Source organism: Leucoraja erinacea, unplaced genomic scaffold, assembly GCF_028641065.1.
Source record: "Leucoraja erinacea ecotype New England unplaced genomic scaffold, Leri_hhj_1 Leri_56S, whole genome shotgun sequence".
NCBI lineage: Eukaryota > Metazoa > Chordata > Chondrichthyes > Rajiformes > Rajidae > Leucoraja > Leucoraja erinaceus.
The window spans coordinates 555,336-572,546 of NW_026576476.1; the positions used below are offsets into that span (position 1 = coordinate 555,336).

Consider the following 17,211-nt stretch of genomic DNA (forward strand, 5'->3'; position numbering starts at 1 on the left):
TTCAATAAGAATCCCTCTCATCCTTCTAAACTCAAGAGTGTATACGCCCAGCTGCTCTGTTCTCTCAGCATATGACAGTCCCGCCATCCCGGGAATTAACCATCCAGAGATGCTGACTGACCTGGTGAGTTACTCCAGCATTTTGTGTCCAGTCTCCATGAACATTTCGGACAATGAATGCAGTGCCTCACAGCATTAAAATATTATCTTCATTTCCCTCCTGGTGCTTTTTCCATTCATTCCAAAGTGGTAACATCTGGATTTCAGCTTCCCTGCAGCTGGAAAGAGGTTTTGCTCATTACCTCTGTTAAAGCGCTCTTTAGACTATTTATGCTGCCATTCTTTCTGAAGAGCCCCAGGCAATACGGCAGCAAATTTCTCCTCGGTAGAATTGTTTTCACACAGGCGGTATGGTAGCGCAGCGATAGAGTTGCCGCCTTACAGTGCCAGGGACCCGGGTTCGATCCTGACTACGGGCGCTCTCTGTACGGTGTTTGCACGTTCTCCCTGTGTACACGTGGGTTTTCTCCGGGCGCTCCAGTTTTCATCCACGCTCCAAAGACATACAGGTTTGAAGGTTTGGTAAAATTGTAAATTGACCCTGGTGTGTGTCGGATAGTGTTAGTGTGCGGGGGTCGCTGGTCGGCGCGGACTCGGTGGGTCGAAGAGCCTGTTTCCCTGCTGTATCTCTAAAACTAAAACTAAAACATATTTTACCCTTTCTTCGGTCCGTTGTAGCACCAAAGATCATGGCAGAGAGAGACAGATGGGTCCTTTTATCTTTCACAAAGACAGACTCCATTGATACCCTAGAATCACAAGTCGCTCAGGATTGAAACAGGCCATTCGGCCCGCCATGTCCATGCTGCCCACTTTCACTAATCCCGTTCACCTGCATCAGGTCTGTTGCCTTCTTGGCTAGTAGAAACATAGAAACATAGAAAATAGGTGCAGGAGTAGGCCATTCAGCCCTTCGAGCCTGCACCGCCATTCAATATGATCATGGCTGATCATCCAACTCAGTATCCCGTACCTGCCTTCTCCCCATACCCCCTGATCCCTTTAGCCACATCTAACTCCCTCTTAAATATAGCCAATGAACTGTGGCCTCAACAACCTTCTGTGGCAGAGAATTCCAGAGATTCACAGAGATTCTTGCAGTGCAACTACTTGGTGAGGCCATATTTGGAGTATTCTGTTCAGTTTTTGTCACCCTTTAGAATTTTAGACTTTAGAAACACATCACAGAAACTGGCCCTTCGGCCCACCGAGTTAATGCCAACCAACGATCACTGGCACTACCCTACACATGAGGGACAATTTTCAATTTGTCTGAATGACAAATAACGGAATCCAATCTAATCGTAATAGGGACCTGGAGGGCAAGTGGTGGATATATGGAATGAGCTGCCAGAGGAAATAGTTGAGCGAGGTACAATAACAACATTTATAAGACATTTGGACAGAAACATGGGTAGGAAATGTTTAGAGAAGTATGGATCAAACAGTAAAATGGGACTCATGTATATGGGTATCGTGTTGGCATGGATGTGTTGGCATGGATCTGTACTGTATCATTCTATGCTTTTATTTACATAGAAACATAGAAACATAGAAAATAGGTGCAGGAGTAGGCCATTCGGCCCTTCGAGCCTGCACTGCCATTCAATATGATCATGGCTGATCATCCAACTCAGTACCCCATACCTGCCTTCTCTCCATACCCTCTGATCCCCTTAGCCACAAGAGCCACATCTAACTCCCTCTTAAATATAGCCAATGAACTGGCCTCGACTACCCTCTGTGGCAGAGAGTTCCAGAGATTCACCACTCTCTGTGTGAAAAAGGTTCTTCTCATCTCGGTTTTAAAGGATTTCCCCCTTATCCTTAGCTGTGACCCCTTGTCCTGGGGCTGTGACCCCTTGTCCTGGGGCTGTGACCCCTTGTCCTTGTTACCTGCTGAGATTGCCTGTACATAGCCCTAGTGTGACCACACCTGGAGTATTGTGTGCAGTTTTGACCTCCAAATTTGACGAAGGACAATCTTGCTATTGAGGGAGTTCAGCGAATCTGTGGAATTCTCTGCCTCACAAGGCAGTGGAGGCCAATTCTCTGGAGGCTTTCAAGAGAAAATTAGATAGATCTCTTAAAAATAGCGGAGTCAGGGGATATGGGGAGAAGGCAGGAACGGGGTGCTGATTGTGGGTGATCAGCCATGATCACAGTGAATGGCGGTGCAGGCTCGAAGGGCCGAATGGCCTACTCCTGCACCTATTGTCTATTGCTTCTTAAATATTTAGCTCTCCACACAGGTCAAATCTCTTATCCTCCATTACCACACTAGAACACCACAGGAGATCCTTTACCCCTGTGGATGTCAAACTATACAACTTGTCCCCCTTCTGTCGTGGGGTAGACTGACTCCCCCTCACCCTCCTCCCCAATCTTGTCACATTCCCTTCCCTGGACGTTCCACATGTCACTTTAATTTCACGTTTCATGTATCTTGTTGTGTTTTTATGACTGTGGCAGACCGACTTCCCTCCTGGGATGAATAAAGTTCTATCGCATCGTATCATACAATGGTCCCACGAGCATGCGACTGCATGCGGCAAGCGCGACGAAACCGGAAGTGGGGGCCGTGCGGAGGTTAAGTGATCCCGTACGAGTTGACGTGAAGTTCGGGCGAAGTCCGCGGGAAGTTCGCGTGTGACGTACGGCGTCAAAATGCTGCGTACGCCGTTGAGACGCTGCGCACGCCCGTCGAGGCGGTGCGTACGGCCTCAACGTGTCTGCGGGCCGGCAGGCCGTTGCCGAGTGGAATTTCTGGACAGTGTCAGTTTTTCGGAGCCCCGCGCGATGTCGGGACCAGCTCCGCACAACTCCATACGGCTCCGGCGATCGAAGTGGGACCGGCCCCGCGAGGCCGTACGGCTCAAGCGACCAACGTTAGGTTGCGCTAGACGCATACAGTCACATGCTGGTGGGACAGGCCCTTAAGCATGCTGAACCCATTCACCATTAAAGCTCAGCCAAAGCAGTAGATCAGTAGAATTTTGAAAGTTTCTATAATATCCCCTCTCAATCTTCTAAATTCTATACTCTCTAGAATTTAGAAGATTGAGAGGGGATCTTATAGAAACTTACAAAATTCTTAAGGGGTTGGACAGGCTAGATGCAGGAAGATTGTTCCCGATGTTGGGGAAGTCCAGGACAAGGGGTCACAGCTTAAGGATAAGGGGGAAATCCTTTAAAACCGAGATGAGAAGAACTTTTTTCACACAGAGAGTGGTGAATCTCTGGAACTCTCTGCCACAGAGGGTAGTTGAGGCCAGTTCATTGGCTATATTTAAGAGGGAGTTAGATGTGGCCCTTGTGGCTAAGGGGATCAGGGGGTATGGAGAGAAGGCAGGTGCGGGATACTGAGTTGGATGATCAGCCATGATCATATTGAATGGCGGTGCAGGCTCGAAGGGCCGAATGGCCTCCTCCTGCACCTAATTTCTGTGTTTCTATGTTTCTATGTTTCTATCAGTATATGTAGATAACACAGCTGTATCCCATTTGTTCCCAACACTGAGACATAGAGTCTGAAGAAGGGTCCCGACCCAAAACGTCATGGTCAGCAAAGTGTCGCAGTGGCTGAGTTGCCGCCTTACAGCGTAGAGACCCAGGTTCGACCCTGACCACGGGTGCTGTCCATATGGAATGTGTACGTTTCCCCCAGTGACAGCGTGGGTTTTCTCTGGGTGCTCCGGTTTCCCCCCACATTCCAAAGACGTGCAGGTTTGCAGGCTAATTGGCTTCTGTCAAGGCAAGTCAAGTTTATTGGTCACATACACATACGAGATGTGCAGTGAAATGAAAAGTGGCAATGCTCGCGGACTTTGTGCAAAAACAAACAAACAAACAAACAGAATGGAACACAGTCACGTATCCACATATTATATATTTGTGGGAGGGAGGGAAGAAAAAGGAAAAAAACAGCAATTTTTAAAAAGACACCACACAACAGTAAATGGGACAGTAAAGTTAGTCCCTGCATATTGTACCTTGTGTGTGGGATCGAACTGGTGTAAGGGGTGTTCGTTGATCTACATGGACATTATGGGCCAATAGTCCACTTTCTGCGCTGTATTTCTAAAGTCTGAATTTGAATTGTAAATCACCTGTACATGTTCTCTGGAGATGCTGCCTGACCCGCTGAGTTACTCCAGCACTTTGTGCTATTTTGTGTAAGCCAGTTTCTGCAGTGCATTCATTGTTTCTACACTGAGATCCTTCATAGTTTAGTTTAGTTGAAAGATACAGCGCGGAAACAGGCCCTTTGGCCCACCGAGTCCGCGCCGACCAGCGATCCCCGCACGCTAACACTACCCTACATGCACAAGGGATAATTCACAATTATACCAGGCCAATTAGCCGGGGTTGGGAGATTGCAACCTTCACGGGGTCCGCCCTGTTTGGACGAATGCAATCAACCTGGCGTGCACTATCAAATAAGATCAAATAGGACAAGTTGTCCTGCAACTTTAGGCTGTGCACGCCATATGCAAGGAGAAGAAGAAGAGCCTACAAGGCTGTTTGTCTCTTGGACTGTGGGTGGAAACCAGAGCTCCTGGGGAAAACCCATGCAGTCACGGGGAGAACATACAAACTCCGTACGGACAAGCACCCGTAGTCAGGATCGAACCCGGATCTCTGGCGCCGCAAGGAAGCAACTCCACCGCTGCGCCACCATGCCGCCCAACATAGAAACATAGAAAATAGGTGCAGGAGTAGGCCATTCATCCCTTCGAGCCTGCACCGCCATTCAATATGATCATGGCTGATCATCCAACTCAGTATCCTGTACCTGCCTTCTCTCCATACCCCCTGATCCCTTTAGCCACAAGGGCCACATCTAACTCCCCCTTAAATATAGCCAATGAACTGTGGCCTCAATTCTTTTCTGTGGCAGAGAATACCACAGATTCACCACTCTCTGTGCGAAAAAAAAAATTCTCATCTTGGTCCTAAAAAGACTTCCCCCTTATCCTTAAACTGTGACCCCTTGTTCTGGACTTCCCCAACATCGGGAACAATCTTCCTGCATCTAGCCTGTCCAACCCCTTAAGAACGTTACATCAATATCTATTTCCCATTAATAAATGGCACTACTTTGAAATTAAGAGGGAAAACTTCCTATAAAAATCAGAGTAAAGGGCCTGGAGGTTGTCATCCTTCATTAATAGTGTCTGAGCCAGAAATTGGTTGTAAGGAAGCAAACTATTGCAGAGAGTAATATTTCCTGAATGGATTTGGCAGAGACTCTGCTGAGAAAGTTAGTTTAAAAATTAGGACATTGGAACTGTTGCTAATCTCAATTACACACTCTGGGTACTGATGAATCATATCTTAATTCAGACTTCTGAATCCAAATACTTTGATTAGATTATTACTATGATTACTCCAAAATAACTGACCCTGTACTAAATTACTCTTGAATAATCACAAACACATTTCCATTACTCTCCCCTGCACATGCAACTGATTTTTTTTCCAAATGTCTTCCCTTTTCGTGGAATTCTACAGCCGGAATCTTAGTTAGACTGCCGTTGATGTTCCTGAGATTTTAAAGATCTGTATTGGGGAACGTGGAAGGAGGATGCTAGGAGGCTGCAAGGTGACTTGGATAGGCTGGGTGAGTGGGCAAATGTTTGGCAGATGCAGTATAATGTGGATAAATGTGAGGTTATCCATTTTGGTGGCAAAAACAGGAAAGCAGACTATTATCTAAATGGCGGCCGATTGGGAAAGGGGGAGATGCAGCGAGACCTGGGTGTCATGGTACACCAGTCATTGAAAGTAGGCATGCAGGTGCAGCAGGCAGTAAAGAAAGTGAATGGTATGTTAGCTTTCATTGCAAAAGGATTTGAGTATAGGAGCAGGGAGTTTCTACCGCAGTTGTACAGGGTCTTGGTGAGACCACACCTGGAGTATTGCGTACAGTTTTGGTCTCCAAATCTGAGGAAGGACATTATTGCCATAGAGGGAGTGCAGAGACGGTTCACCAGACTGATTCCTGGGATGTCAGGACTGTCTTATGAAGAAAGACTGGATAGACTTGGTTTATACTCTCTAGAATTTAGGAGATTGAGAGGGGATTTATAGAAACTTACAAAATTCTTAAGGGGTTGGACAGGCTAGATGCAGGAAGATTGTTCCCGATGTTGGGGAAGTCCAGGACAAGGGGTCACAGCTTAAGGATAAGGGGGAAATCCTTTAAAACCGAGATGAGAAGAACTTTTTTCACACAGATAGTGGTGAATCTCTGGAACTCTCTGCCACAGAGGGTAGTTGAGGCCAGTTCATTGGCTATATTTAAGAGGGTTAGATGTGGCCCTTGTGGCTAAGGGGATTAGGGGGTATGGAGAGAAGGCAGGTACGGGATACTGAGTTGGATGATCAGCCATGATCATATTGAATGGCGGTGCAGGCTCGAAGGGCCGAATGGCCTACTCCTGCACCTAATTTCTATGTTTCTATGTTTCTATGTAACGTTACTTCGTAAGTTCATAAATTCTAGAAGCAGAATTAGGCCATTCGACCCATCAAGTCACGGTTAGTCACGGTGGCGCAGCGGTAGAGTTGTTGTCTTGCAGCGAATCGATCCCGACTACGGGTGCCGTCTGTACGGAGTTTGTACGTTCTCCCCGTGGCCTGCGTGGGTTTTCTCCGAGATCTTCTGTTTCCTCCCACATCCCAAAGACATACAGGTTTGTAGGTTAATTGGTAAATGCAAAAATTGTCCCTAGTGGGTGTAGGATAGTGTTAATGTGTGGGGATTGCTGGTCGGCGCGGACCCGGTGGGCCGAAGGGCCTGTTCGTGTGTTGTATCTCTAAACTGAAACTAAACTAAAGACTAGTCCGCCATTCAATCATGGCTGATCTATCGCTCCCTCTCAACCCCATTCTCCTGCCTTCACCCGAAAACCCCTGACATCCTTTCTAATCAAGGGTCTCCTTTTGCATTGGACCGATGACGTTTCGAGTCTGGACCCTTCTTTAGATGCTGAATTAAACGTGAGTAAGCTGATGACGAGAGGTGAATGGAATGGGCAGTGTTTGCCTCATGCCTTCCCCTCATGTACTTGTACCAATCTTCACCCGTCTAGTTTAGTTCAGGTACTGAGGTACCGTGAAAAGCTTCTTCATTTCATGCTCTCAAGTCAGTGGAAATACTATACATGATTACAATCGAGCCATCCACAGTGCACATCCTTTCCAAAATCATGGGAGACCCCTTCCACCCCTGCAACGGACTGTTCCAGCTGCTACAGTCAGGCAAACGCCTCCGTTGCCATGCGGTGAGAACGGAGAGGTTGAGAAGGAGTTTCTTCCCAGAGGCAATTCGGACTGTAAACTCCTATCTCACCAGGGACTAACTCTACAGAACGTTTTTCCTTCCATTATTTACTATTTAAAAGAATATGTGTGTTATGATTGTGTTTATAATTTGTTTGGTTGTTTTGTTGTTTGTCTTGTGCACAAAAGTCCGCGAGCATTGCCACTTTCATTTCACTGCACATCTCGTATGTGTATGTGACAAAACTTGACTTGGCTTGACTTGACTTGACATCCACAGGGTAAAGGGAATAACGTTTAGTCCAAGATAAAAGTCCAGTAAAGTCCGATTAAATATAGTCCGAAGGTCTCTCATGAGGTAGATGGTAGATGGTATATTCCCCTGATAACTGCTGGGAAGAAACAGTCCCTGAGTCTGGAGGTGTGCGTTATCACACTGTTGTGGCTCCTGCCCGATGGGAGCGAGTCAAAGAAGAAGTGTCCAGAGTGAGACCTATCCTTGAGTAGAGGAGCAAAGAGGTCCTTCTGCAGTTGTACAGGGTCCTAGTGAGACCACACCTGGAGTATTGTGTGCAGTTTTGGTCCCCTAATTTGAGGAAGGACATTCTTGCTATTGAGGGAGTGCAGCGTAGGTTTACAAGATTAATTCTCGGGAGGGCAGGACTGTCAAATGCTTCTTCTTCTTGCGCAGGGCGTGCACAGCCTAAAGTTGTAGGACAACTTGTTCTATTTGATCTTATTTGATTGTGCACGCCAGGTTGATTGCATTCGTCGAAACAGGGCGGACCACGTGAAGGTTGCAATCTCCCACCCCCGTCATTTGCTGAGAGAATGGAGCTGCTGGGCTTGTATACTCCGGAGTTTATAAGGATGAGAGGCAATCTTATTGAAACATATAAGATTATTAATGGTTTGGAATCGCTAGAGGCAGGAAACATGTTCTTGATTTTGTGGGAGTCCAAAACCAGGTGCCACAGTTTAAGAATAAGAGGTAAGCCATTAAGAACGGAGACAAGGAAACACTTTTTCTCACAGAGAGTTCTCTGCTTCAGAGGGCAGTGGAGGCCGGCTCTCTGGATACTTTTAAGAGAGAGCTAGATAGGGCTCTTAAAGATAGCGGAGTCAGGGATGTGGGGAGAAGGCAAGAACGGGGTACTGATTGGGGATGATCAGATATGATATCATTGAATTGCGGTGCTGGCTTGAAGGGCTGAATGGCCTACTCTTGCACCTATTGTCTATTGTCTATTGTCTATTATGCTGCTGGCCTTGCCAAGGCAGCATGAAGTGTAGATGGAGTCAACAGAAGGTATGTTGGTTTGCATGATGGTCTAGGCTGCGTCCACAATTCTCTGCAATTTCTTGCGATCTTGGGAAGGGTTGCAACCTGAATTGGCACCTGTCCATTTCCCCCTGTATATCCTTCACCATTAGTCACGCTGCTAGGTTTGGCATGATGCCATGTAACATCACAATCATAATCACGCTTTATTAGTCAAGTATGTTTTGCAACATACGAGGAATTTCATTTGCCGTACAGTCAAACCAATAAAAAGCAACAGAACACACAAAATACATTTTAACATGAACATCCACCACAGTGACCCCTCCACATTCCTCACTGTGATGGAAGGTGAAAAAAAGATCAATCTCTTCCCTTCTTTGTTCTTCTGCGATCGGGGGCCTCGAGCCTTCCGTTGACGGGATGATCTTGACTCCCGTAGCTGGCGGCGCGGGCCCTCCGCGTCGAGGCGATCAAGCTCCTGCATCGGATGGTGGTGGTGGGGGGGGGGATCTCAGCTCCCCCGCATCTGGCAATCGGACCCCAGGTCGAAACCTTCTGCGACTGCAGCTTCCCGACATCGGTCTCTACCCGAGACTGCGAGCACCTCGATGTTGAAATCTGCGCAGGCCTTGGTTGGAGCGTCGAGCCCAGGCATGGGATCCGATGGTAAGTCCACGTCCCCGCGGTGGGGCTCAAAGTCAGTCCCGAGCGAGGCCGCCAGCTCCACGATGTTAGGCTGCAGAGCGACCGGAGATACGACCTGGAAAACAATGGCATCTCCGGCAAGGTAATGCAATATAACATTCAGCTGCTGTCCAAACTCTATCCCAAAAATGCCACAAGCTGTCATATGTCCAAGCAGGCAGCAATGGCACAGTGTAGGCAGCACAGTGGCGCATGGTAGAGTTGCTGCCTTACAGCGCCTACAACACCAGAGACCCAGGGTTCGATCCCGATTACGGGTTCTGTCGGTACAGAGTTTGTACATTGTTCTCCCCGTGACCTGCGTGGGTTTTCTCCGGATGCTCCTGTTTCCTCCCACACTCCAAAGACGTGCAGGTTTATAGGTTAATCGACCTGGTATAAATGTGAATAGTGTCCCCCGTGTCTGTAGGATAGTGTTTGTGTGCAGGGATCGTTGGCCAGCATGGTCTCGATGGGCCGAAGGGCCTGTTTCCGTGCGGGTATCTCTGAACTAAACTAAAATAAACTGACTTTAGTGGCTCTCATGGCACCTTCAATCAAAACAAGCCAGAAGGAAAAGCAAGAGGGTCAGAGAGTAAAACAATGAAAGAGAGATAATGAGAAGATAAAAACGAGAGAGAATGGATTGCCACGGGGTAAGAGTTGGTTTGAACTGTATTGTGCCAGCAAGGCAAGATCACAGCAGTGCAGCGGGTAGAGTTGCTGCCTTACAGCACCATAGAACCAGGTTCGATCCTGACCTCGGGTGCTGTCTGTACAGAGTTGGCACATTCTCCCTGCGACTGCGTGGGTTTTCTCCGGGTGCTCCGGTTTCCTCCCCCGTTCCGAAGACGTACGGGTTTGTAGGTTGATTGGCTCCTGTAAATTGTCACTTGTGTGTGGGATAGAATTAGTGTACGGGTGATCGTTGGTCAGCATGCACTTGGTGGGCTGAAGGGCCTGTTTCCAATGCTCTTATCCCTAAAACCAAAACTAAAAATGAAAAAAATCATAAGTAATGATATCATAAGTTACAAATATTTCAGTGCTTATGAGAGTTTTTGACAAGGAAGAGCTTTGAGCATGATTCTCAATTATGCCTGGCATTGTCACTTTTATCAAATATGAATTACAGACAAAATGTGACAAAATGGCATATGCATATTCTATAGCGATGGATAATGGGATCTTGCTTCTGTGGTGTGAGCTCCGCAGAGGAGCATGGTTGCAGCTCAACAGATTTTGTACTGGAGTTGGGCGTTTCAATGCCGGCGTGTGGAGATGGGGACTCCCTCAGGCCAGAGCCCAGCCTGCGAATGTGGAACAGACCAATAGACAGCCAACCATGTCATCTCTGGGTGCCCGCTCTACCACCCACCAAATGGAGCTGTGTAAGGGCTTGGCAGACATTGACACCAACAGAGACAACAACCAGGCAGCTCAACACCTGGCTTGAGATCGAACTATTCCTTTGGTTTATTCATGTTTCATTTGCAAGAAGAAGAAGAACCTTCTGCTGCCCCCCCCCCCCCACCTTCCCAACTTTTCCATTTTGCCAACAATTGACTTTCTTCCAAGCCGACTGCCTGCCCCTTCACCGGGGTTATGTCCGTGCCCTGGTGCCCTAGAAACATAGAAAATAGGTGCAGGCGTTTGGAGCCAGCACCGCCATTCAATATGATCATGGCTCATCATCCAAAATCAGCACCCCGTTCCTGCTTTCCCCCCCATATCCCTTGATTGCATTGTCCACCAGCGCAGTGGGGGATTTCCAGGACCGATGGGCACTGCGTTGAATGCATCCTGGAGCAGAATAGTAAAGGGCCTGTCCCACTTACGCAACTTTTTCGGCGACTTGCCGGCACCCGTCATAGTCGCAAGCAGGTCGCCGAAGGTTTTCAACATGTTGAAAATCCGACCAGAACAAGGTACGACTCTTTGAACGACAACGCACGACCATACAGGCTTCACCCCACGACATGTGGCCGGGCTGTTGCCTGTGTGGTCGTGAGTCGTTTCCTTAGTTGCCCAAAGAGTTTTCAACATGTTGAAAACTTTCCGCTACCTGCAACGACCTATGATGGGTGCCGGCAGTCACCGAAAAAGTTGCGTAAGTAGGACTGGCACATAACATAATCATTTAATATTTAGTATTACGAATATTTTGTAACTTTGTTTTCAGGTGGTCGTAGAGTCATAGAGTCCTAGAGTGATACAGTGTGGAAACAGGCCCTTCGGCCCAACTTGCCCATACCGGCCAACATGTTCCAGCTACACTAGTCCCACCTGCCCGCGTTTGGTCCATATCCCTCCAAACCTGTCCTATCCACATAACTGACTAACTGTTTCTCAAATTTTGGGATAGTCCCAGCCTCAACTACCTCTACTGGCAGCTTGTTCCATACACCCACTGTGTGAAAAAATTACCCATTCAGATTCCTATTAAATCTTTTACCCTTCACCTTAAACCTTTGTGCTCTTGTCCTCAATTCCCCTACTCTGGGCAAGAGACTCTGTGCATCTACCCGATCAATTCCTCTCATTATTTTATATACCTCAATAAAATCACCCCTCATCCTCCTGTGCTCCAAGGAATAGAGTCCCAGCCTGCCCCAACCTCTCCCTATGGCTCAGACCCTCTAGCCCTGGGAACATCCTTGTAAATCTTCTCTGTACCCTTTCCAGCTTGACGACATCTTTCCTATAAGACAGTGCCCAGAACTGTGCACATTACTATAAATGCGGTCTCACCAACGTCTGATACAACTGCAACATGACCTCCCAACTTCTATACTCAATACTCTGACTGATGAAGGCCAATGTGCCAAAATGCCTTTTTTGACCACCCCATCCAGCTGTGACTTGACCTTCAAGGAACCATGCACCTGTACTCCTAGATCCCTCTGCTCTACAACACTACCCAGAGCATGGTGGTGGCTGTGTTGGTAATGTTTTGGAAATATTAGTATTGAAAATAATTGGATATATTTTCGTTTAAAAAAACAATTAATTTTCTTAAGACAGAACATGGAGCTATGAGATAAATTATAAATATTTGATAAAAAATTATAATAAATGATCATGCTTGGTTCGTGGAAGTTTCCTGGATTTAGTCAATGAGCAGCGAAAAGTCATGCTGGACCTTTATGTGAAGCAATAAGTAAATACGTTTATTGGCCAAGTATTCACATACAAGGAATTTGCCTTGGTGCTCCGCCCACAAGTAACAACATGACATACAGTGACAGTTACGAATGACTCAGCAAACACTAAACATTAATAATAATAAAACATTAATGATAATTGATCAAGCATGTGAACCAACAAAATACCTGATCAAAGGGAGGCTACAGATTTTTGGCTGTTGAGTAGAGCAACTACTCGTGGATAAAAACTGTTTTTATGTCTGGCTGTGGCAGCTTTGACAGACCGGAGTCGCCTTCCAGAGGGAAGTGATTCAAAGAGTTTGTGGCCAGGGTGAGAGGGGTCAGAGGTGATCTTGCCCGTTCGCTTCCTGGCTGGGTTGATCATTCTGTTCATGGTCGGGTCAGATTGTATGGAATCAGGGAATGGACAATGAAAGGTCCTTTACTCGAACAGTGCCTCATGTTTTTGGATCACAGTTGATCAGTGGGTAAATGTTTTTTTCTCTCTTTCTCAACAGAATGAGCCAGAATTGTATGTAACACTTTTTAAAAAGCACCCGACTTGATGAAACGCTCGTCGTTTGTCGAAGCTACAACACGAAGATAATCCCGGAGGAAAGCTACGTTGATTGTACAGCACTCGAAGAGCTTACAGCATACAGCGCCGTCTCTCCGCACCATTCCTAATCCGGTAACTCTTACTGAAGGAAGGCAATGATGTGTGAGGCATCATCCCACCTGATCCCCGTGGTAACTCTCTCCATTGTACTGATGTTGTCTCTGGGCTATCCAAGCTTCACCCTCTCCTGCCCACAACCCTGTGCCTGCTACTTTTCCACGGAAGTCCACTGCACTTTTCGATCTCTGACAGCTGTGCCATCTGGAATACCGAAGCTGGTGGAGAGGATCAATTTTGGGTAAGTACTTAGTTCCATCATCAGCTTGATTTCTTAAATCCATAAGGCATGGTTACTCCATAGCTGGAGTATCTACCAAGCTGCAAGTATGTTAAATTTTGCACAGCAATGTGCATAAGATCAGGAGATGTGCGTATGTGCATAAGATCAGGAGATGTGCGTATGTGCATAAGATCAGACTGATTCCTGGGATGTCAGGACTTTCATATGAAGAAAGACTGGATAGACTCGGCTTGTACTCGCTAGAATTTAGAAGATTGAGGGGAGGATCTTATAGAAACTTACAAAATTCTTAAGGGGTTGGACAGGCTAGATGCAGGAAGATTGTTCCCGATGTTGGGGAAGTCCAGAACAAGGGGGTCACAGTTTAAGGATAAGGGGGAAATCTTTTACGACCGGGATGAGAAAAACATTTCTTTTCACACAGAGAGTGGTGAATCTGTGGAATTCTCTGCCACAGAATGTAGTTGAGGCCAGTTCCTCTCCACATCCACTCTATCAAGCTGAAATTAAAAAAACTATTCAGCCATAAATCATCAAACCTTGCTCATTATTTCTCTTGAGAAATGGTGATAAAACCTATTCTGGAATGACTTGCCAGGCCTCTTCGAACATGCTATATTTAAGAGGGAGTTAGGTGTGGCCCTTGTGGCTAAAGGGATCCTGCACCACCATTCAATATGATCAGTCATGATCATATTGAATGGTGGTGCAGGCTCGAAGGGCCGAATGGCCTACTCCTTCACCTATTTTCTATGTTTCTAGGAAAAGAAATTATAGGGTCAATGCACAGAGACAAGAAAGTCAAGAATGTTTTATGAATGAATGAATGATGAATAAATGAATGAATAAATAAGCTTAATGGCCAAGTATGTTCACATACAAGGAATTTGCCTTGGTGCTCCGCTTGCAAGTAACAACACAACATACAGTAACCAACCAGACAGGCCCCTTCACTGTCCATCTTTAAATCCTCCCTAAAAACTCACTTTTATTCACTGGCTTTCGACACTGGCTGAGACATTGTTCCTGTTTTAGTGCTTTTAATGTCTTTTAATTTTTACTGTTTTTATAGTCCTGTCGTCTTAATGGTTTTAGTAGTTTGTAATAACTTTTTGTTGACTTCACATGTACAGCACTTTGCGGTAACTGATGTTGTCTAAAAGTGCTTTATAAATAAAGTTATTATTATTATTATTAATTAAGAATGACATATAAAATATTAAACTTTAATAATAAAACATTGTAGTTTAAACATGTGAATGAAATAAAATACCAGAGTAAACGGAGGCTACAGATTTTTTGGCTGTTGAGTAGAGCAACTACTCGTGGATAAAAACTGTTTTTATGTCTGGCTGTGGCAGCTTTGACAGTCCGGAGTCGCCTTCCAGAGGGAAGTGATTCAAAGAGTTTGTGGCCAGGGTGAGAGAGGTCAGAGATGGTCTTGCCCGCTCGCTTCCTGGCCCTTCCATCAATGGGGGGGAAGTTTGTAGCTAATCGGACGATGCGCTGCAGCCTCCAGGTGTCGTGCTTGGTGGCTGATCCAAACCAGACCATGATGGAGAAGGTGAGGACAGACTCTACGATGGCCGTATAGAATAGCCTGATGGCTGTTGGTGAAGAAGCTGCTCCTGAACCCGGACGTTACAGTTTTAAGGCTCCTGTACCTTCTACCAGGGGTGAAATGAGAGAGTGGCCAGGGTGGTCTTTTACCCAGAGTAGGGGAGTCTAGAAACAGGCGTTTTTACACAAAGGGTGATAGGTATATGGATTGAGCCGCTAGAGGAGTTACCTGAGTAACATCACAATCTTTAAAAAAACATTTTGACAGGTACATGGATAGGACAGGTTTAGAGGGATGTGGGCCAAATGGAGGCAGGTGGGACTAGTGTAGGTGGGGCCTGTTGCTCAGTGTGGGCACATTGGGCAGACGGGCCTGTTTCCAACCAATATGCCTCTGATTCCATCACAATACTTAACCCCAAGGGTTTATATAAGTAACTTTGTATGAGCTTGGTAAATTAGATGCGGGACTGCCATATGGGGAAAGATTGAAAAGACTAGGCTTGTATTCACTGGAGTTTAGAAAGATGAGGGGGTGTCTTATAGAAACATATAAAATTATAAAAGGACTGGACGAGCTAGACGCAGGAAAAATGTTCCCAATGTTGGGCGAGTCCAGAACCTGGGGCCACAGTCTTAGAATAAAGGGGAGGTAATTTAAGACTGAGGTGAGAAAAAACTTTTTCGCCCAGAGAGTTGTGAATTTATGGAATTCCCTGCCACAGAGGGCAGTGGAGGCCAAGTCAGTGGATGGATTTAAGAGAGAGTTAGATAGAGCTCTAGGGGCTAGTGGAGTCAAGGGGTATGGGGGGAAGGCAGGCACGGGTTATTGATTGGGGACGATCAGCCATGATCACAATGAATGGTGGTACTGGCTCGAAGGGCCGAATGGCCTCCTCCTGCACCTATTTTCTATGTTTCTATGTCTATGATTTCTGCATGCCCTCAGCTATAGGTTAGTGGTGGACTCTGCTCGCTGAGTCAAAGGGATGTGGGTTCAAACCTCTCTCAAGAGACTTTAGCTCAAGACCCGCTGAGTTACTCCTACACGTTATGCTTAGTTCAGTTCAGAGATACAGCGCGGAAACAGGCCTTTCAGCCCTCCGGGTCCATGCCGACCAGCGATCTCCCCCATACACTAGCACCATCCTATACAAAGTGTTTAAGAAGGAACTGCAGATGCTGGAAAATCGAAGGTAGACAAAAATGCTGGAGAAACTCAGCAGGAGATCCCAGAGAAAACCTAAGTGGTCACGGGGAGAGTGTACAAACTCCGTACATACAGCACCCGTAGTCTGGATGGAACCCGGGTCTCTGGCGCTGTAAGGCAGCAACTCTACCGCTGCGCCACCGTGCCGTCCTTTCTTCAAATCGCCACTGCGCTACATTGTGTTTCGTTACAGGCAGAGTATTGTCAAATATCGCAGTATTTCTGTACATTAAATTCCCTAATAAGTCGACGTTCAAATTGTATAAAAGTAAAAATGCGACGAAAAGAAAGAAATCTTTCTGACAAGTAAAATGTCTGGTATAGATTGAGGGTGACATGTTGCTGCCTCACAGTGCCAGAGACCCGGGTTCAATCCTGACCACGGGTGCTGTCTGAACGGAGTTTGTACGTTCTCCCCGTGACCTGCGTAGGTTTTCTCCGAGATCTTCGGTTTCCTCCCACCCTCCAAAGACGTGCAGTTTTGTAGTTTAATTGACTTGGTATAAATGTAAATTGTCCCTAGTGTGTGTGGAATAGTGTTGGTGTACGGGAATCGCTGGTCGGCGCGGACTCGGTGGGCCGAATGGCCTGTTTCCTCGCTGTATCTCTAAACGAAACAAACACTAAAAGAGAGAGAGAGAGAAAGAGTGATCTTTGACTTCGATAAAGGTCAGAAAGGTTAGAAGGAATAGGAGTCGAATTAGGCCATTCGGCCCATCAAGTGTGCTCTGCCATTTAATCATGGATGATCTATCTCTCCCTCCTTAACGGGCTGTCCCACTGTACGAGCTAATTCAAGAGTTCTCCCGAGTTTCCCCTGATTCAAACTTGGAGAATTACGGTAATGGCCGCTCGTAGGTACTCGGGGCTCTCGTGGACATTTTTCAACATGTTGAAAAATCTTCACGAGTCTTCGCGAGCTTACCGCGTTTCCCGAGTACCTGCCGTTTGCGTTACGAGCCGCTAGGAGATGCCCTGAGTCCCGACGTACCCGCTACGTACATTCTACGTGCTTACCACGAGTTTGGTTTTTTTTTTTTTCAAACTCGGGAGAACTCT

The 17,211-nt window shown here is 46.5% G+C and overlaps 1 protein-coding gene across 1 annotated transcript in view; it reads left to right on the forward strand.

Annotated features, from left to right (window-relative positions):
- The window catches only part of LOC129694181 (matrix-remodeling-associated protein 5-like), a 68,895-nt gene that overhangs the window by 20,215 nt on the left and 31,469 nt on the right, over positions 1-17,211 (forward strand). The window contains 1 exon segment of the mRNA XM_055630899.1: positions 12,981-13,379. Within this exon segment, the coding sequence (XP_055486874.1) occupies positions 13,177-13,379 (203 nt within the window). The 5' untranslated portion in view covers positions 12,981-13,176.